The 21,198-nt window shown below is 56.3% G+C and overlaps 1 protein-coding gene across 3 annotated transcripts in view; it reads right to left on the bottom strand.

Annotated features, from left to right (window-relative positions):
• Positions 1 to 1,438: 1,438 nt before the first annotated feature.
• Positions 1,439 to 21,198, bottom strand: part of SLC45A4 (solute carrier family 45 member 4) — a 38,040-nt gene continuing 18,280 nt past the window's right edge. The window contains exons 1-7 of one of the 3 annotated variants that reach the window (XM_079106873.1): positions 20,453 to 20,472; positions 13,652 to 13,840; positions 11,964 to 12,143; positions 10,448 to 11,493; positions 9,676 to 9,775; positions 8,665 to 8,876; positions 1,439 to 6,165 (exon numbers count right to left, since the gene is read on the bottom strand). In XM_079106873.1, coding sequence (XP_078962999.1) covers positions 5,800 to 6,165; positions 8,665 to 8,876; positions 9,676 to 9,775; positions 10,448 to 11,493; positions 11,964 to 11,994 — 1,755 coding nt within the window. In that variant the 5' untranslated portion in view covers positions 11,995 to 12,143; positions 13,652 to 13,840; positions 20,453 to 20,472 and the 3' untranslated portion in view covers positions 1,439 to 5,799. Of the gene's footprint in view, positions 6,166 to 8,664; positions 8,877 to 9,675; positions 9,776 to 10,447; positions 11,494 to 11,963; positions 12,144 to 13,651; positions 13,841 to 20,452; positions 20,473 to 21,198 lie in introns of those variants that run through there. The other 2 variants (XM_079106871.1, XM_079106872.1) reach the window with 2 other exon arrangements.

The following is a 21,198-nucleotide window of genomic DNA, read 5'->3' on the forward strand; positions in this document are numbered from 1 at the left end:
GTGGAAAAGAGAAGCTCAAACTTCTTCACACATAAAATTTAATACATAAGATTCAATCCAAGGATGGTCATGGATATAAATGTAAAACCAGAAGTTCTAGAAATTAACACAGAATATTTTTGCAACCTAGTGCAGATGAAGACTTTTGGAGAACACAGACAAAAAAACAACCAACAAAAAAAGGTGAACACAAAAGAAAACACAGACCCACTCACTCACCACTGACACAGAACAGGTAGCACTCACCGAAGTGGCTGGATTCATGCCTGGCTGGACTTGGGGGAATCTGTGGTCCTCAGCAGTGGGAGTCAGTTCCTCAGGTCACCCATTTCTTGAAACGCACAGAATCGCATACTCCACACCTGTTGGTTTTCCTGTGTGTGAACTAACCTCAACTAAGCACAAAACCCTAACCAACCACGTGTGATGCGAAGCAGCTGGTAAAGGCACAGGGCTGTGGCCAAACCCGGCAGCTGCACAGAGCAGAACTAGAGTGTCTGATTTTTGTAAAACAAAAAACTTATTATTTTACGTGCAAAGATGTGAAGGTTGTGCAGGTTGGAAGGGGCTTGGGGCACCAATTTGCTGCACGATTGGCTGCTCCTTGCCACTCGGTGGCCCATTTGTCCCCTCTGAGCTTGAGTTACGCTCCCTGGACCTCTGGGTGCGCTACCTGGGCCTCCCCAAGTTGGGGTGTGAGGTGTGCTGCAGAGGAGGCCCCCTCAGCACCCTCTGGGCCAGGTGTGGCCACAGCTCTGTGCAGTAGGGGATGTCCAGGGTCTCATGCACAACCCAGCTGGCGTGACCCACTCTGTCCTGCCACGTGAGTCCCCTACATGGGCGTGCCCAGGGGAAGCAGCCCAGAGAAATCCACCCTGGGGGTGTGGACCCGTGTCAGGGCCTTGGGTCACTCTGTGACCCCAACCCCCAACCCCGCCCGGCAGCTGGGTGCATTGTGGTTCAAATCCCACCACCTCCCAACTGGCTGTGACATTGGCAGCCTTCTTGTGTGGGTTGCCAGAAGACCCAGATGGCGTTTTCTGCCCCAGGACCCTGTGTGCATCGGGGCCACCAAGGGTCACCTACTGCCCCCATTCTGGCTTGGCTGGTCAAGCAGACCTCGGTTCCCTCAGAGGCTCTCTCGGGGGGGGGGGGGGGGTCTGTGACCTTCCAGCCCCTCCACCACCAGCCCACCGGAACAGACCTCAAGGTGGGGCCTGAGCCTGGCAGGCTGCAGAGCTGTGCCCTCACCTGCAGGCAGAAGCAGGGCAGGGGCCTCAGAGGTGGGCCCAGGTCTGCAGCTGGGGGACTCAGGAAACAGGCCTTCCTGGTGCCCACCCCTACCCTCAGCCCTGGCTGCAGCCTTCCTCCCTGCTCCTCAGGCCCAAGGAGGGCAGTGGGCAACCATGGGAAAATGACGGAGAATCTCACATCGATAGCTCAGAGGGAAGGTTTATTCAGAGTATCAGAGTAACAGAGGTGGGGCGCCGGCCTCTGCACAGGTGCCTCTGCAGGAGGCTAGAGCTGTAGCCCTGCACATGCAAGAAGTGTCGTCAAGAACAAGGAAACCCAGGCTCTGCGGAGAGCAGGCACATGGGAGAAGAAACTAAGTCATGTGTGACTTTACTCTTTATAATCCCTTTTCCTCATAAAATATAACATCATGTGTTTAACACACACTCAAACCATTGCTAAAATCAGCAAGAACTATTACAGTGTTCCAACTTAATAAGTTGATAAAGAAGTTGTCCTGTGGCCAGTTCACAATGGAACTAAATCATCGCATTCCGAGGGGCTTGGGGAGTCTCTCTGCTGTCGGCACTTCAGACAGACAGACTATCCTGCTACCGAAGGACAGTCTCAGTCCGACGCACACAGCGATCGCCGCATCAGCTCCAGGGAGGGCAGCAGAAGCCCCCAGGAGGAGGCCCAGGTTCTCCTAGAGGTCTGAGCCAGGGCAGGCCAAGGGGCCAGCCGGGCTAGGGCTCTGGCTAGGATGCGATGCTGGCTTCACGCGAGGTGGCGGCCAGGGCCGCGGAGGCTGGGCCCCAAGGCACCACTTGCGCCAGGACCAGTTCGACCTGGAACAGAGCGGACAGCACTCCCAGGTGGTGCTGGCAGTCCCCAGGAGCTCCCGGAAGCAGGCCGCTCCTAATAGGCCCGTGGAGGCCCAGCTGGACACAGGCTGGACACGGGCAGGGAGACTCGAGTCTCCGAAGCGGCCCGAGATGCACCAAGACAGATGAGGCTGCTTCTGGCGGCGACTCGCGCACTTGGTTCTGGTGGCTAAAGGCGACGGCAGCTCAGGGGGATGGAGCGCCTCCTTCCTGAGGCCAGCCAGTGCCAGCGTGCACAGCCACGAGAGGTGGGTCACGGCCACACACGCCACAAGGAGCAGCTGGACTCGGTGCTCCTCAATGGGCCACTGGCACCACGGGCGGCAGGGGCTCGAGGTGTTGGCCGGCCGTCGCAGAGCTGCCTCTCCCACCCAGAGCCTTCCAGAAGCACCCTGAGCCCTGCCAGAAGCTGCTGCTGATCTGAGGAGGGTATAGCCGTCCTGCCTCGCTCAGGGGACATGACTGGACACAGTGCCTCCCCCGGGCCTGGCCCTGGCTGGGGCCCCAAAGCTGTCTAAAGGTGGTGGGCAATGTCAGCACAGCTAAGACCCCTGCATAGGCCCAGAGAAGGGGACCAGCACACCCCCCACCAGCTCTGCAGCTTCCAGTCCGTCACAGAGCCATTCTGCCAACAGACAGGAAGCCCAGCGGAGGCTGCCGCAGCAGCCCAGGCCTGCTTCGCCCCTTCCTACCAGCCCGTATTCCTGTGCTGGAAACTTCTGCCACGTGTTAAGAGGCACCTGAGTAAGACTCTCTACTCTAGTTGACTTTTTAGAAGACACAAAAACGCAGATCAGACCAAGGCTACCCTACTTGGGGAAGGAGTCCTTATGTATCCCACAGCGCTCAGCTGCTGAAACCCTGCAGACATGCTCCCCCGAGTGCTCAGGGGCACTGCGGCCAGGGGCTGGCCCAGCCCAAACCCAAGGGTGCTACAGGGCTCACTCCACCTCATGTCCTCTGCACTTGCCATGAGCAGGCAGGCACCTGCAAGGCCCTGCCAGTCCCCTAGGCCCAGGTCTTTCAAGTTAAGAGGCCGCAGATTAGGTGCCTGCAGCATTCCCACCTTGCCCCTGCCTTCCGAGTCTGAGGTATGGGGGGACACAAGAGCGCCAGGCCAGTGTGCCCCCTGAAGCAGCAGGCACAGCCAGCCTGGCCTTCTCCTCAGCTCTTAAGAACAGGCACCAATGCTGACAGCCTCAGGCTGGTCCAATGGTGCAATCATCTCATCCCAAGGGAGGGGCCAAGGCACAAGGATTTGGCTACTCAGTCCTTCCTGTACCCAGACCAGACCCACGCCCACAGCTCGGGGCTCCAGGTCACCCACATCTACCTACCATGGGGAACCTGGAAAGTGACCACCACTGACCCTAGGAACTAAGCCAGGGTCCTACACACGGACCAGGCCCACAGGAACAGACTTTGGTTGCAAATAGCTCAAGGGCTACAGCTCTAGTTAAGCTCAGCTTAGCTTAGCTGTGTGCCAGGTGTCACTAGGGGCAGACAGCTGGCTCCTTTCTGGTTTCTCACGAGGCTGGTGCTGGAACACAGACATCTTCTGTGGCCGATTCAGATCACAGTCAAGGCTAGGATCTTAGGGCCGACACTCTGCAGGTGGTTGTCCCAAGCCCTCACACTCCTAGAAGTCACACCTTAGCCAGGCAGAGCTGTGGGTGAATCAGTTTCAGATGGCATGGGTGACAGTGGACACAGGGTGCAGCTCCTGGCTAGGCCTGGTGCTGGGTCTGGCTGTTCCACTTCTTGGTTCAGATCAGTCCCTGCCCATCCAGAGCTCCTGGCCTCCCTGTTCCCTTGTCACTGGGTGGACAAGCAGAATGACCAGCTAAGACAAGGCTGCAGCCAATGACCCAGGCAGAAGTCTCAGGAAGGGGCAGCGACAAGCTCTAAGCCACTAAAGAGAATTGAGTTGCACAGAAGTGCCCATCACCCTGAGAGAAGGACGGAGTGCCCAGCAGGTAGGGCTCGGCTGGGGCAGGGCTGGCGGCATGCTGGCGGTGCTGCCAGCGGTGGGCCTTGGCTGTCCCAGCACCAGGTGCCAAGGGTCCTCAGGTTCGAGACACACAGAGAGTGTCTGGGGCTGGAAGCCTGTCCTCGGCTGGTGGAACGCCCCTCAGCCTGAGCACAGCCTCATTGACATGCTCCGGACTGTCTCTTGGACACAAAACATACGAGCTACAAAATGCCACCTGTGGCAGGTGACACAGCAAGACCAGAGGCCTGCTGCGGACATCGACAGCCATTCCTTTACGTACACAGAAAATTCAAGTAATTTATTTAAAAACTGCTTCGTTTCATCTTGAAATATATATGTGTATAAATATACGTGTACATATGCTCTAGAAGGATCATATTGCTGCATGATTCTCATGCGTGTTAAAGTACTTTATTTTTTAAAAAGCAGCTCGTGGGCGGCAGCGCGAGCGCGATGGTCTGACTCCCTGTGACTGTGGTGCCTCTCCTGACCTCGGCCAGCCGGGAGGACCGTTTCAAATGAGAGTAGAAACTGCTTAGCTTTTACTAAAGAGCCCGTGGTTTGAATCGCTTCCAAACAGCTGCAGCTTGAACTTGACTCTTCTTCCCCACAGCCCGAGGTCTGCTTCTTTGCTGAAACACATATACTGTGCTGAGCCGCGGGGCCAGGGGCCTGGAAAAGGACACCCTTCCCCCTGGGCTTGTTCCCCTTCCGGTGCCGGGCGGGAGAGCAGCGAGGAAGCCACCAGGGGGCAGACGAGGTCCAGCAGAGTCGGACACGCGGGGGGCCGAGGCCACTGCCCGCACTCGAGGTAGTCCGGCCAGGGCTCCCAGCACATGGTAGAGGACAGAGTGCCACGAGGGTGACGATCGGGAGTAGCCTGTGGGCCGCCAGCCTGGGAGGGTGCGCCAGACAGGGGTGACAAGGACACGCAGGGCGCCGGCTGATCTAGACGGTCCGTCCCGGGGTGGTGTCTGCAGGCAGCCCTTGCAGACGCCACTCCTGCCAGCAGCCACCTCTAGGCTGCCCAGCTCTGGGGTGTGGCCGCCAGCACCGGCAGCTGCCCCAGCACAGGCTCGCCCCAGGCACGATTCCGCCAACTCTGAGAAAGAGATGAGACGCTGTTCTTCTAAGAAAACCACCGTTGTGAAGGAGAAAAAAACTTAAAAATAATCATAAAGAAAAATGCCCTCCAACAGCTGCAGCACCAACAAGATGTGACGAGACCTGGTGGGACGGCCATGCCGGTGGGCACCAGTGCGTGTCCCCGTCAGCTGCACTGTGATTCTGACATAGTATGACAGATATGCCAAGACATCAGAGTTTTTGCATTTTCAATTATAATTTGAGAAATGCAATATCTTTTCTTCTAAATTGCTTATTGACTATATTGTGTTTTACAATTTAAAAACATGCAGAATAATATACCTGCAGAATAAAAGAGCTGAAATTAAAAGATCTTTTTCAATTAAAAAAAAAAAAAAGATTTCAAATGATTTTTTTTTTTTTTTTTTACTTGTGGAAAAAGTAATTAGTGTGATATTTTTGCCTAAAAGCTCAAACCTACCCTACAACTAAGGAATCCTGACTGTGCTCTGAGAAGGACCTCTGCCTGCTGCCCTGGAGGCACCGTGGGGACAGGGCAGCGCAGCCCCTGCCGCGGCTCCGGGAGGAGGTGCTGACAGCCCGTCAGACCACAGACTCGGTCTCCACCAGCCCCTGCGGGCCCTCCTTCCGCGACAGCTGCAGGACGGTGGGCTCCCCGCTGCCCCCGCGGCCCTCGCCTTCTGTGGCCGGCTGGGAGGACAGGCCTCTCTGCTCATCCTTGGCCTCCTCTGACGCCTCGGGGTAGATCACCAGGAACGTGGCTGTCAGGAAGCCCAGGAAAGAGCCCACGGAGGCCACCATGGGGATGACACGCACAGTTCCCACGGCGTCAACCACGCCCCCAAGGGCAGATGCCACCAGGATCTGGGAGATGTAGACCTGGCAGGAGAGGATGGCACAGTCGATGCCAAACCCGCGCTTGGAGTGCCCAGGGCTGTGGTGGACGTACTGCAAGAGAAGAGAGCACAGCATGAGGGTTGTGGGGAAGGGAGTCCCTGCTGGGTTTCAGTGGTGAGGCTGTGGGCTGAGAGGTCCACACACAGTCCTGCCTTCCTCTCACCTGCCAGGCAGCCCCTCCTGCCTGTGTCTCCCTGACCCCAGCTCCTACTCCGTACCACACAGGAGAGCTGGAAAGTTCTCGCTCCCGGGAGCAGGGAGGCATGGAAGTAGACTTGCCAACCCCATCCATCAGAATACAGGCTCCCTGGGGACCAGGCCCTAGTCCCAGGGAAGGGCAGCACAGCCAACTGCCCACCCAGGGCTAGAGGGCAGGGGCTACGAGCTCACGCCAATGCTTCCCACAGCACTCGGAACGTGCCCGACACTAAGACCACACTAATGGGACCTGGGACTTCATCTGTGTCCTGAATAAGATACAAATGAACACTGGTGTGCAGGCACTTGTGGTCATACCAAGCCTCCAAAGGAAAAAAAGTCCACTAAGAAAATGAAAAGCACAGCAATTGTAGATGGGTGTGCACCATGATCACAGAGGGAGAGCTCAATATACCAACCACAAAGTTAGTGGAAACAGGAGTGGGAAGAGTTAAACAACCCACTCAGCCGCACTGACACAAACACTGCACTAAGTGCAGAATACATACACTTTCTTTCCAAGAGCATAAAGAATGTTTACGAATATTCGTGGCACACTGAAGCACCAAGGGAGTCTCAATTTTAGGGGCTGAAGTCAGGTAAGATTATGTCTTCTGACCTTGAGGAATTACACTAGAAACTGGAAGATCCACCATATGTCAGAAATTCAACAATGTATTTCTAAATTACTCATTGTTCAGAACAGAAATTATCACAACTGGAAAATCTCTGAAGTGATTGAAACACAATGTATTAAAATGTAACAGAGTGCAGCTAAAGGTGTGAGTAGAGGGAAATTAATAGCCTTAAATGCAAATACTGGGCTGCAAATGAAAGAAAGAAACTAGAAAATAGCCCATTAAATCAAGAAATAACAGAAGGCAAAAGACAGTAAAGAGCAGCAGAAGATAAAAAGTGAAATACAACAGAGGACTGAGGATACCAAAAACTCCCTGAAAAGAGACCATCAATTCTCAGACAACTAATATCAAGAATGTAATGATGCTATCACTACAGGTTCTGTCACATTACGTCATGAGGAAGTATTCTGAACAATCCGATGGCACATCTACCCAGCATCACATCATGCTGGAGGTAATAGTCGTGGCCAGAAAGCAAGGAAAGGAAAGAAAACATACCAAGGGTTAGGAAGAACTAAAAACTCTCATTACACACAGCTGACATGGGTTTTGTATGCAGAAAATCCAGAAGAATCTGCATGTGAGCTACAAGAATTCGTAACAGAATAATATGTATTTGTGCACAGGAGGGCTTGGCTCTGCCAAGTTACCAATCCTCCCCACAGAGGACTGATGCATACAGGCAAAGGTGCACGTGATTAAAAAGCCCAGAAGTGGATGAAAAATAAGTGGTCAGAAGCCAGGACACTCCTGAAGAGCCAGAGTGGCTTCACTCAAGCCAGCATCACACCTGCCCCGGGACAGGAAGACCACTGGCCAGTAGCCCAGGCACCGTCCTCCACCTCAAGCCACACACATATTCTGTCTGCTCCAGGTGGATCAGGTGGGGTGTGAAGGAATGTGAAGGCATGGCAGGGGCACGCATGGCTGCAATATCAGGAAGAGCTAATAACAACTGCAAGAGCCCAAGTGCCCATCAGAGCCTGTGGGCACTGGGATTAAGGACACATGAAGGGCTGCTGGCAATGCACTGGTCACAAGGAAGGCGGGACAGGATGGTGTTAGGATCACACTGCCTTCAGGGTGAAGGGAGGGGCCGGGGTTTCTGGCTCTGGCGGTGGTCTTTCTTGGTCTGGGTTGATTCTACAACTGTGTTCTCCCTTCTGAAAAGCCATGAAGCAGCTTGCTTCATTTAGTAGTCAGGTTATACTCTAATTAAAATATTTACTTGAAACATAATGTTAAATTCTCATTACCATTGTATCTGGTACACATCTAACCAGTAAATCCATTGTGCTGGACAACTGTCTGAGAGTTCAGGAGTCAACACAGGTTGGCTTAGGAAGCTGGAGCCAGCCCTTCCTTTCCCCTTAAGAGGTCTACACGCGCTGGAGAATCCCGGTCCACACCCGTGCTGCAGGTGTACAATGGACTCTGTGCTAGGGTAGGGCAGGTGACTGTGCTTGAGGGGAGCGTGAAGCAGTGCAGTGACTGACCCTCCAGTGAGCACTTCCAGAAGTCTCCTGGCAGGGCTGGGCCTGTAGCACTGGAGGGACTGTGTGGATGAGACTGACCAGTCAGCAGCTACTGAGGACTGCTGGGAGCAGAGAAGGAGAGCACAGGCTGGGATGGGGATGTCCCCCAACGGGTGTATGGCTCCCCAGGTCACCTTTTAGCCACCCGTACCCCAGAACCCTAGGGATGGACGCACCTCCTTAATGTCATGGTAGTGTCCCAGCAGGGCATAGGGGCAGTAGGAGATGCTCATGGAGACAATGCCCATGGTGCTGATGGTGACCATGGCCACATAGACATTGGGGAACATGGCCATCACGGCTGTGCCTGCAGAGAAGCCCAGCGTCCCCAGCACGTAGATGACCTTGATGCTCAGGTCGTAGTTGTCCAGGTACTTCTGTAGCAAGGCTGCAGAGAGGGACCACAGGGGACAGTGGAGAGCTGCTGCTTCCTATGGACCCCTTGCTGTCCAGCTGCACCCACCACTGCCCCCTTCTCTTGAATACACTCAGGGCCTCAGCTCACCCAGGCCCCCAGTGGCTCCGGCACCTCAGCAAGGCCCAGTGCCTGGTCCTTCCTACAGCACTGGGCCTCCCTGACTGCCAGAACACCCCTCTGGCCTGACCCCCAGCACTGCTTTGTCTCAGGACCTCGCCTCCAGAGGTGCCTCCAAAGCCCCTGGGAATTCCTCTCCAGAGCAGTGGCAACAGCAGTTAGCTGCTCCAGCGCCTGGCTGACCACTCCAGTCCAGCCAAGGCTGGGGTGAAGCTGGCCTGTCCCCATGGTTCAGACAGTGTGGGTAGGCCAGGGACTCTGACCATGATGAAGTCTAGCCCCCAAGGTAAAGTGGGCATGCTGCTGTTGGGACAGGTGACTGTCACCCCCCCATCCATCAGGAAAGCTGTGCCTACAGATAGAGGCCTCATGCCCACGTTAGCCTGGACCCTGCTCCTCCTGCTGAGCCCTGGGCAGGATCTGGTAGGACCCAGGAAGCCTAAACAGAGGTGCTGTTGCCCAGACAGCACTGGGGGACAGCACAGCCAACCTCCAAAGGGCTCTCAGAAACAGCCCCCCAGCACAGCTCCTCTCCCGCACAGGCAGAAGTCAGGTCCCACGACACCTGGGCCTTATGAGGTGCAGGATCCCCTGGTCTGCCTGCTGAGCACTCTCTAGGGGCTAAAGCTTACCTGACCTGGGCACCTCTTACCTGAGCAAATAGCACCGGTGGCAGCGTAAATGACCAGGCCCCAGCAGCCCATCTTCACACCGGCGTTGTAGGCGTGCCAGGCGGTTGAGTTGGAGGGGGCCTGCTCGGAAGGAGGCTGGGTAAGCAGGGCATCTGCTGCTTGCTCAGGACAAAGGGGTCATTCTGTGTTTCCCTGCCGCTGACTGTATTTTAGGAGTGAGACACACTCCAGCAAGGAGGGGGCCAACCCCGGCCCAGGCTTCAGTGGGAAATGGTTTTAGGTCCCTCCTGGCCACATCTGGCTCTGCAGCCCAGAAACCCAGGAGTGGCCCTGCCCTCTTGAAGCCACAGGTCAGACCTGGAGGGGAGTGGTCATGGGGGCCTGGTGTGTGTAGACCACTGAGACCCTCCTGACCAGGTGGCAAACACATCCACAGGGTGTGCCCCACTGACACCAGAGGGACTGGAGAACTGCCAGCAGGGCTGGCATGAGTGACATTGGACTGTCCACCTGAACTGTGAACTTTTGGGTCAGCTTGGTACAGGGCAACAGCTGCTGAAGCAATCCCTCATTTGGGCTTCTCAAAGTGCTTCTGCCTGGTAAGAGGGCCAGGCATGTACGACTGCTCCCCTGGAGCCCACCACGACCTGCTTTGGGCTCGCACATTGCCTGGACCACATGGACGGGGCAGCGAGGGCAGGCATGGCACAGGCCCCGTGCCGAGGGCACCCCGTTCTCAGTGTGCCAGGCTGCCTTCACCACCCCACGCCACCTCCTGTCCAGGGTGCTCACCTTGGGTTCCCCTTTGAAGATGACCTGGCCCATGAAGTCGGTGTAGAAGACGGCTTCGGCAATGACCGAGAACCAGGTGAGCAGGTGGCAGAGGCAGAGCCGCTTCAGCTCCTTGGGCATCTTGAGCATGGACAGCCACAGCAGGCGCACGGTGGTCTCGCTCTCGCCCTCCTCGCTCTCCGTGTCCCCGCTGGAGGTGGTGGCCCCACTCTGGTTGCGGTGCCGACAGCGCTGCCGCTGCCTCTGCTGCAGGTCGTACAGGTCGCTCATGCTGCGGGAGGGCTTGATCAGCACCACGGCGTTGGCTCGCCGGTAGCGGTAGCAGTGGGACCCGATCTTGCCGTGGTAGGAGAAGGTGCTGGAGGCCTGCCGGCGGAACACATGCCTGCGCCGACGCATGGAGCTAGACGTGGCCGAGGGCTTCACGCCCACCCTCACGCAGCCAAGGGGGTCCCTGGGTGGAGAGCCGCTTCCGTTTGGGACCTTAGCTTCACTCAAGTGATTATCGAGCAAGGTCTCGTCCTCCTTGGCGGTTTCCCTGAGGAACGTGGACAGGCGGGGCAGCGTGGCCTTCAGGAGCTCCTGACTGGTGCTCCGGGGGGTGTTGGGGCAGGAGGTGTCCCGGAAGATGGAGGGCTCGATGTCGTGCAGGAAGAGCAGCTCGGGCTCCACGTCCAGCGCCGCATCTGGAACGTGCAGCACCGAGTCGCTCTTGCTGCGTACCAAGTCCACGTCCAGGTAGTCCAGGGGCAGCTCATGCTCCGACTGCACCTCGTCTGGGAACAGGGGCCCGTCCTGCGCGAGGCCAGCGGTGGGGGCCGGGGTGCCACCAAGCCTGCCGGGTGGGGCGGCCTCCTCGGAGCCCCGCTCCTGCTGGGGGCAGTACTGCTCCTCCTCAATGCTGAGGACGTGCAGGGCCACGGACGCCGTGAAGACAATGGCGGCGAAGAAGAAGAGAACTTGGTTTTGTGTCCGGAACCAGCTGCCCAGGAAGGTCTGCGTCCAGTCCAGTCCACCCAGCACATAGCCGACGGCCCCGCCAAGGCCTGGTAGGCAGAGGCAGGGATGAGTGAGTGCCGCGGGGGCCCCGGCCCCAGGCCCACCCTGAGTGAGTCAGGACAAGGGCTAGGATGGAAAGTGAGACAGGAGGGGTGGGGGGAAGGGGACAAAATAGGGGACCCACAGGGGACCCAGTGACCACTGGTCTCAGGACCCTGCCTTCCAAATCCCTGCCTGATAAGCTAAATGCAAACTACACCCAGATTTGACACCACCACAGGCTGGGCCCTCTACTGGATGCGACACCCAGTGTGTGAACTGCCTGGAGGAGGACAGAGATCAGTGTGGACCTGCCATCTGCCCAGTGAGCACAGCACCCAGCAGGCCCAGCCTGATGCTCTGTCCCCATTCCTGCCTCTCCATCACGCTGGGGTGGCACACAGGGCAGCAGAGGCCCACCCCTGCCTAGAGGCCTAGCGGACAACAGAAGCCAGCCCGCCCGCTGCATGTGCATTACCAGCAGAGAAAGCATGGATGTTGAGGGCCATGTCCTGCTCCTCGCTGTCCACCACATCCAGCAGGTAGGCGCGGATGGGCCCTTCGGTCGCATCAGCGCTGAAATCCAGGACCACTACTCCCAGCACTGTGAGAACGATGCCAACGGGTTGCCGGGTGGGGACGTCACCAAGGGCCAGACCTAGACAGAGCACGGGAGGGGCCGTCAGACTGCAGTGTCCGCCACCTGGGACTGCTGGCGTGGGCAGGCCCCTGCAGTGGGGCGGCGGCACAGAGGGGCCTCTCCAAAGCAAGAGCCTCGTTCTCTGGTTTCCTCTTCTGGCCGGTGGGTGGGAAGCTGCTTCTGAGCGGCTCCTGGGCCTGCGCTGGGAGCAGGAAGGGGAGCAGGTCCGGCTTGAGGCACCGTCACCAGGGGTGGCCGCCTGCTGGGAGTGCCAGTTAGTGCCAGCTGAGCACGGCACCTCAGCTTCTGCAAGAAAACCGTTTCCTCACCCTCTTCAACAAGAGCTGGTGTCAGAAGGCCAGCCCCCATGCCGCCTGGCACCCGCAAGCCCATGGCGCAAGCCTCCAGATCCGAGCTGAGGGCCTGCGTGCCCCAGCATCTGCCTCTGCCAGGCCAGCCCCGCCCTGGAAGGCATGGCCCAAGTTGCCATGCACCCTAGTCCTAGGCTTGTGGAGGTGGCGTGAGGCTACAGGAAGCTCCTCACAGGTCTACCCTGATGCAGAGATCAAATTGCCTTCCTGTCCCAGGTGCCTGACCAGCCAGAATGGGCCTCACAGTCCCATGAGCCAAGTGCACCCTCCCACAAGGATCAGAGGATGTGGGGTGGGACTGAAGCCCGGGGCCCAGGACTGGCCCTGCAGCACTGCTAGGCAGAATCTGGACAAAACTGGCCCACAGGAGGCACAGAGGAAGAGACTTCTGCCAGGGAGCACACCACCGGCCTCATACCATAGACAGAGATGGCACCCAGGCTGAGGGGTTGGAGCTTCTGGGCTGACTGCGTTTGGCTGTTCATGGTAGGGCCGTACCCCAAACGTGGCCCAAGAAAGCTACCCTGCTCTCTCAGGACCTCCTTGCACGTGGGAAAGGGGAGGCTAAGTCCAGAGCCAGCAGCAGGCATGGAGGCAAGCGGCCCCGTCTGAACAGGGCCTGTCCAGGGCCTGAGCTGGCTGGAGGACACTAGGCTCAGGGTGCCCAGAGTCCCGCCTGCAGCCAGGCCTCTAAGCAAGCAGCCCTCTGCACCGAGCTTCCTGGAGCCTCTCTTCTGCCACTCCTGACTGGCCCTGCAGCTGACCTCGGGCAAGGCCCTCTGCCTCTGTGCGCCAGCGCCTCCACCTCAGCAGGTTCTGCTTTTCCAGTCTGGAAGGGTGCCCTTGAAGCTAGAGTGTTTTCCCACATGTGGCTGCTCTCATTAAAAACAAAACCACCACCAGAAAAAGGCAAACGGTTCTAGAGGGTCTCAACACCAGCTCTAAGGAAAGGACAACTGAAAGAGAGGAGATAATTTCTAAAATAACGCCGAAAACAGGACGTAGCGTGAGATACGCGCTGAAAACAAACAGTCCAGGCAGGAAGCCTTTCCCTGTGAGCAGGCTCCTCCAGCTTTCCCACAGGGCAGCTCTGCAGCTGCCTGCGCCCTGGTCCCCGCCAGGGGGTCGCTGCGCCAGGGTGCGCACGGCACTCACCTATGGCAGAGCCGTTGAGGAACAGCGCCACACCAACAAGGACGCCCACGCAGAGCGCCAAGATGAAGGGCCGGCGGCGGCCCCAGCTCAGGGTGCAGCGGTCGCTGGCAGACCCGATGAGCGGCGTGAAGATGAGGCCGAGGACGGGGCTCAGGAACCAGGTGAGACTGTAGTACTGCTCCGGGAGCCCTGGGGGGACACGGGCGTTATGCAGGTGTGCACGCACGCACGGGCTCCTCAGGGAGGCCGGATGGGACATGGGGCCTTGGCGTGGGTGACCAGGCTGCCTGCAGGGCCCTGCCTGCTGCACATCCTGAACAACTGTGCAGGCAGCAGGTGCCGGGGCAGCAGGGCCTGGGCAGAGATGCTCCACGTGGCTGGAGGGCTGCTGACAGCCCACCTCCACCCCAACAGTCCATGAGAGTGGGCAGCAGCTGCAGCTACATAGGAAGAGCCCCAGCTTTTAGAGCTGCAAGCACACCCCAGAAGGCCCACATAGCCATCAGGGTGCTCAGTCACCCAGCAGTGCTAAGCTGCTAAGGAGAAGGGAGGGCAAGCTGTGTGTCCAGCTGGGACAACCATCTTGCAGCTGGCTCAGGACATCTGCCCTCATGTCCAGAGCTTCCTGGTTGCCCATGGAGGCAGGGATTGCTGTGCAGCTGGGGAGCCTGGAGCTCAGGTCACACAACTACCGAGCGGTGGCTGCAGTATTTCAACCAGACCTGTCTGGCTTCAAAGTTCCCTCAGTGCATGCTGCCTCCCTACCGCACAAACAGAATTGCCACGGACTGTACGCAGAGAAACAATGGTGCCATGGTCAAGGCTGGAGCCCCACGTGGTGGCTGGAATGAACAGACTGGGTGAAGCTCACACATGGTGTTGCATGGCAGAGGTCACCATGGAAGAGCACCACCCCAGGACTCCCGTTACATGACGTCCAAAGGCCTGCAAAGGAACTGCTGGTGGGAGGGGCAGTGACGGGGGTGGGGGGGGAGGGGGCTGGCGTGTCTGTCCTGGATCTGCACGCTGATCCCACGGTAAGGTGACAGGAGTGGCGCATCTGTGTGCTATGTCAGGGCGTGGCTTACTTAAGGTTCTCTGGCACGCCACTGGCTCCAGGGCCAGCACCTCACCCAGCCAAAGGCACCGAGAGATGGAACATCGTGTTGAACTGGCAGGAAAATAAACCTGTGCAGGAGGAAATCATTTCCACCAGGGGAGGAAAGCACCTTGCAAAACTGTTGCTAACGCACCCATTAAAATCCGGATGCTTCTGGCTGAGGATCTGAGGTGTCTGCTTTGACCCTCGTGCCACATGACTTCAAGAAGGCTGGGGTTTGCGCCTATCTGAGGTCAACAGAAGGTACCAAGGTTCAGGAAATGAGAGGTTTGTTGAGTGAGTTCCGCTGCCCAGGCTGGGACTCACATGCAGGTGTGAATTCTGGTTTCTCCCTGAGAGGCACGCATGGGGGACACATGACCTGCCACTGGTCACGCCACCCCGACCCCCCTTAATGATGCTCATGTTAGGAATCCTCTCTCAGAAATAGCTCTTGATCAAAACTACTTAGAATGAGGCTAAAAAGTCAGAGAGTGGAAAGCCACATCACCCTACACAGGCTGTCACAGCTTCATGGCAGGTGTCGAGCCCAGCCCTGTGCTTCTCTCCATGGGCTTGAGCCCTGGTGCAGGCCTTGGAGGTGCTGGGTACTCCAGCACCCCACTGGCTCTCACCTTCATGTCAAGAAGGGGCACTCTCTTCTAACCGTCACTGTTCAAACTCCAGGTGGGGGTTGGGCCCCTTCCTGCCTGGCCAGCAGTGTCGCCCACCCTGAGCATCGGTCTGCCCTGTCCAGACTTCACCTCCCTGCTCAACTGGCCTCTCCACCAACAGCCCCAGTTCCTTTTCTGAGACTTCTGCCCTGTCCCCACCATGCTGCTCAAGGACCCCTTAACCAAACTCTGTCCAATCCTCAGCTGTGGCTGCCCTAGCCCTCAACCCAAATCCTAGTCCTCAGGTGCCCTCGACTGCGAGGTCTTGCAGTATGGTGTTTCCACGCCCCTTTTGAGACCAGGTCTTCCACCAGTCAGACCTCTCCCAGGAGACTGGAGTGCCACACAGGGAACCTGTGGCTCCATCAACCTCCTTCCTCCACACTCCTGGCACATGTGTGGCAAGTTACAGCAGATGTGTTTGATGCTGATCCAGCTGCAGGAGTCCTGCAGACACGAGGGGGACCTGCTGCAGATCCCCCGGGTAATGACAGCTGCCCAGGCCACCACATGGACAGAGAAGCTGGCAGTAGACAGATGTCACCTGACTGTGCTGCTGGGGCGGGAGGCCACACCATTGAGCCAAGGGAAGAGAAGTGGACAGGTGCACTGGGTTCTGGGCAAGGCAGAAGCAGGTGTCTGTCTGAGCCCGTGGAGGGTGGGGTGGTGGGGTCGTGGCCTTCAAAGACAGACACAGGCAGGCCGGCAGGTGCGCTCTCCCAGCAGGTGGACAGGGCAGGCTTTGGAGGAACAGTCTTGCCGTCACTGGGACAGCTGCTCGAGTCAGGGCTGGGCCCGGGGCCTAGGAACACACTGCTCCTCCTTGCACTTCCAGGTGTGTGTGGCTGGCAGGAGGCAGCCCAGGTGCAAGGGCAGAAGCTCCAGGGTCATTCAGGGCCCAGCTATCATCACTTGTGCTACTTGGAGGAGCTCACAGGTGCACCCCAGTCCTGGCTCCTTCTCCAGGGCTACGGCTCTAGGACAGGGACTAGCAAATCCTGTCACTATTTTTGTGTGGCATTCCCGTTAAGAATAGATGTTACATTTTACCAAGTTGAAAAAGATCCAAGTAAGAATATTTCCCGACATAAAAAGCTAAGAGATTTGAACTTGGTGTCCATGGGTGGAATTTTAGTTTGCCACCAGCTCGGCTGTTCTCCAGCTGCAGCGACACACTGGCACCCCACAGGCTGACAAGCTTCACTCTAGTCTGCAACAGAACGGCTTGCTGGCCCTGCTTAGAAGGCAGCTTGGTTTTGCAAGGTTCAGAGGTTGTCTTCCAGTCTTTGCTTTAATTGTCCTACCATCACTGAGAGGGGTGCTGAAGTCTCTAGTTTGTGAAGTCTCCAGATTGTGAAATTGTGCATTGTGACCTTTAATTTCATCCTTTTTCACTCCATGTAACTTGAAGCTGTTGACTCGGACTCTCCTGACTGCTCTTCCTTCCTCCTCAACAGGCCCTTCTGCCACCAGGAGCTGGGGCAGCACTCGGCCAGAAGAGTCCTTCGCCTGAGGGCCACAGCCACCCACTGAGGCTCCCGATCTGCAAGCTGGGTCTCCATCAGCCCCTTCTCTCTCAACACATCTACGCCTGACCTTTTAAAATACATGGTACATGAATGCTTTTCTATGCATTTTTGTCGGCATATTTAGTCCACTTACACTTAATGTAATTATGACTAAGTTGGAGTTAGGTTTGCTATTTTACTTTCTGTCTGAGCCCCCCCCCCTTGTTTCTTTGCTTCTCTGTCCCTATTTTCTTTTGGTTAACTGATTATTTATCCAAATTCCAATATAGTATGGCCTTCAGTGGTAGGTACTTTCATTGATTATTATAGATGTTATTTATCAAACATTTACAGTCTACTTAGTGAATATTATAACACATCACACAAACCCCACAATATGCTGAATTTTGCTTTTAAGTCATTTTTATTCTAAGGGAATCCAGGAGAAATAATCTTATATACTTGGGCATTTCACCATTAGCAGGACTAGTCCTTCCTTCTAGAAATATTTGCTTCCTTATACCTAAGAATTTTCTTTGGTTTACTTGCATTTCTTACAAAGTATCTGCTGACGATATGTGCTCTTATTTCTATATGAAATCTCCTATTATATTTTTATTCTTGAATATTTCTGCTGCACACGGAAGGTGGGACCTTAAGGATGGGATCCCACTGTGGTCCAGCTCCTGTCTCTGAAGGTGGCTGTGGCGACTCATGGGACTGCATCCCTCTTATCACCCATGCCTGGCTGCTTTCCAGATCGTCCCGTTATTGTTGCTATTCAGCAGTTTGACTATGACGGGTCTAGTTAAGAATTTCTTTACATTCATCATTCTTGGGGTTCACTGAACTTCATGAATCTGGAGATTCATAACTCTTATCAAATCTAGAAAACTCAGTTGCATCTTCAATGTTTTGATGGTTCATTCTCTATCTCCTCTATTCTACGACTCCAAAGATACAGATATCACATAGACTGACTTTTTGATATTGTCCCTGTTTCCTCAGGTGCTGTTCATCTCTTTTTATAGTTTTTGTTCTCTGTTCTTTACCATGGATAATCTATCGAAGAATCTCTAGGCCCACTGTCTTTCTTCTGTCATCTCCAATCTGTTCTTAATCCCGCCTGGTTAGCTTTCAATTTGGATGTTGTTTTTTGGTCCTAGAGTCTCCATTAGTTTTTCCCCTTTCCTACAGCCTGTTTCTGTGCTGGACCTCTGCTTTACGCCATGAGCACGTTCTCCTTCACATAACAAGGTAGTCACAGGCTTCTATGACAATCCCAACCCGAGTCCTCCTCCTGGAGGTCAGTGTCTCCTGCTGCCTTTTCTCTAGAGTAAGGGGACATTTCTTTTGTTTCAGTCCTGACCTGTACCCTAGGTGTCATGAATGGTACATCACGAAGGCTTCACATTTGTTATGTTCCAAGTCTGTTGATACTTTTGCTTTATAAACAATCAACTCAGCTGGACTCAAACTCAAAAGCTCTGTTCTCCCTGCAGAACCAGGTGGCACACAACTCTGTTCAGTTCTACCAGCTTCAGCTGTGCAGCCTGAAACCTGACCTATAAACGTGCATCTCAGGAATCAGTCAGAAGTGTGAGCAGTTGACATGCAAGGCTTGGGTCCTTCCACTGTATCTGATTCTGTAAGACAGTAGGAGGAGGGCTGGCAGCTGCCACGTCTTAGCTGGTGTGGCCCCGACTAAGAAATTCTCAGGTTCAAGTTGTAGAGAGAGACTGGTTGGCCCGCACCATTCCCTTCTTCCAGCGTCCCCCTCCTCCTCCAGGTTCCATTCCTCTATTGCGCTACTGACTTCAGGGAGTTGTTCTTTACATCCTGACCACAATCTGCACCCGTTACCCACAGGAAGGCCACTCTGCAGGAGCTTCTCTGCCCTGAGCTCTGGCTGCTTGGTCCTCAGCAGCTGCTACTGGCCTCATGGACCCTGTGCTCTGACCGTCTGCCTTCTGCCCTGCTTTGTCACACTGCAAACCGTGGAGAGGGAGCCCACATGTCCTTCCCACTTCTGTATCTCTAGTAGGAGCTAAGATACCAACAGAACCAAACTGTGTTATGCAGCAACTGCCAGCTTGCTCCACATGCCACACTGCCCTGACCTCCCAATTCAGGGTAACTGGTAAGTGGACAGCAGAGGGGGTTGAGCTGCAGTCACTGGCACAGGCCAGAAGGGAGACTGGTGGTAGGGACAGCTCTCCATGACCTACTGATGGTAATGATCTTGCGACATGATTTACAGAGCCTGATCACATGTCACTGTGTCCTCACAGGCACCCACTGAGGCTGATATTATGATTCCTACTTTTCTGATGAGGAAATGAAGTCTCAGAGGGGTAGCATGCCAATGTGGATGGTGACAGCCCCATGGCCTGACACAGACACTCCGCCAGCATCCATGATCCCAACGCCCCTCATCCCTAGCTCTGCCTGGGTGCAGCCACCCAAGGGCCAGCAGCAGCACCAGGACAGGTTTGAATCCTGAGCAGGTATCTGGAGACAGGCTTGTCACCTCCTCCGTTACACCTGTGCCGACTGGTCAACCTGGCACCTACCACTAGCTTTGCTCCTGGCTGGTCTCAGGGCTGGGAGCCTAGGCTCAGGAAGTAGCAAAAGGTAGGTGGTAAGACAGATGAAGGGCAAGCGGGCACCGGGGGGGATAGGTGCAGAGACCCCCACAGCTGGGCACTCATCTCCTCCTCCCACCCAACACTCTGCCCTAATGTGGATGTACCATGCTCCTTGGCAGAAGCTCCAGCTGACTTCAGCTTCTCAGGTTGAGGTCAGCAAGGTGGAGGGAGACCACCAGGATAACACTGTTCCCCGAGCACCTGGCCTCTCTAGGGCTGTGGTCAGCCATGGCCACTCTGGGAGTGAGCATGGTAGGCACAGAGCCTGGCCACAGGAGATTGTCCACAATTGTCCTCTCTAACCTAGGTGCTGAGTGTGCAAGGCCCTGTGTCAGCTGGACTCGTGAAGAAGTCCCACTGCAGGGGTGGACAGGGGAAGCCCTCTCACTAACCCTGTGGCCCAGGCTTCGTGCCACCCCAGTGTGAGCAGGGCCCTGTCAGGCCCCGCAGAGCCTGACAGGGTCACCGCCTGCTTTCCTCTCTCAGAGGCTCATCCCTGCAGGCTGAAGGCAAGACTCACAAAGTGGTGTGCCACTCTAGGGGCTGGGGCATTAGTGGATGGACCCCCATGCTTTGCTGAGCTGCTGCTGCTATTTCTCAAAGTTGCAATTACGGGAAGAAAGGAGAAGCTGAGGCACAGACGACCACGGCTCAGTACGCACTCACCCAGCACGTGGCAGGGGTCAGAGGCAGCAGGCCCAGAGCCGATGGCTCCCAGTCCGCTCGCACGCTGCCCACCCCAACACTGCTCTCCAGTGGTGTCCCTAGGGGCAAGGGCGTGCTGGGTGGCCTGTGTGCACATGACTGCCAAACCTGCCCAGGGTGAGGCTGGTCTGTGAGCCTGTGCCCTCTTGGCGGAGACTTGTGCTGACCTGCAGCTCTGGCCGAAGGAATGCAGGGTGGCTTTAGGTACAGAGTTCTCAGGGGAACTGGGAAATCCCACCATTCCTTTCTGAAAACAGGTGTGCAACTGACACGAGAACGGCTGATTTAAAGCTGAACTTTCACAGAGGGCTTTGTGTTTGCCCAGAAGAGCCTTGATAGCCAGCAGTGGCCAGGGATCAGGGAGGAAAGGAGACTGCAGGCGTGGGTCACAGCTCAGCGCTCTTGCGGGGGTGTTCCCAGCCGCCAGTGACATCCAGCCCGGTACTGATGGCACCAGCCTGCCTTCACCAGCTCACAGCAAGCCTTCTGATGCCTGAGGGACAAAAAGAGATGGCCGTGGGGGCACCTGGCCCAGGCCTCAGCCCCCTGCTCCCGCCCAGCCATATTACTCTCTGTGTGGCCCTGAGCCCTCAGGCAGTCCTAGCAGGTCTACCAGCTCACATGTGGGCGGAGGTCCCTGATGGTGTGCCCAGGCTGCCCCCTCCTGTGCTCAGCCACCTGTGCTCCTCACATGTCCCAGCCCTGAGCCCCCAGCCACCCTGCCCTGCCAACCCGACCCTCTCAGGCCCACCAACCAGGTGGCCTCGAGGAGGCCATGCTCAGAGCCTCTGGCAGCTCCTCGTGACCTCATGGTGGAGGGCCCAGGTTAGACCTCCCCAAGCCACATGTCCTCAGAGCCTGGCCAGGCCCAGCAGCTTAGGGGCTCCTCTTGTCCACCCTTCCCCTGTCCCTT

The sequence above is a fragment of the Sciurus vulgaris genome (assembly GCF_902686455.1).
Source record: "Sciurus vulgaris genome assembly, chromosome: 1".
Taxonomy (NCBI): Eukaryota; Metazoa; Chordata; class Mammalia; order Rodentia; family Sciuridae; genus Sciurus; species Sciurus vulgaris.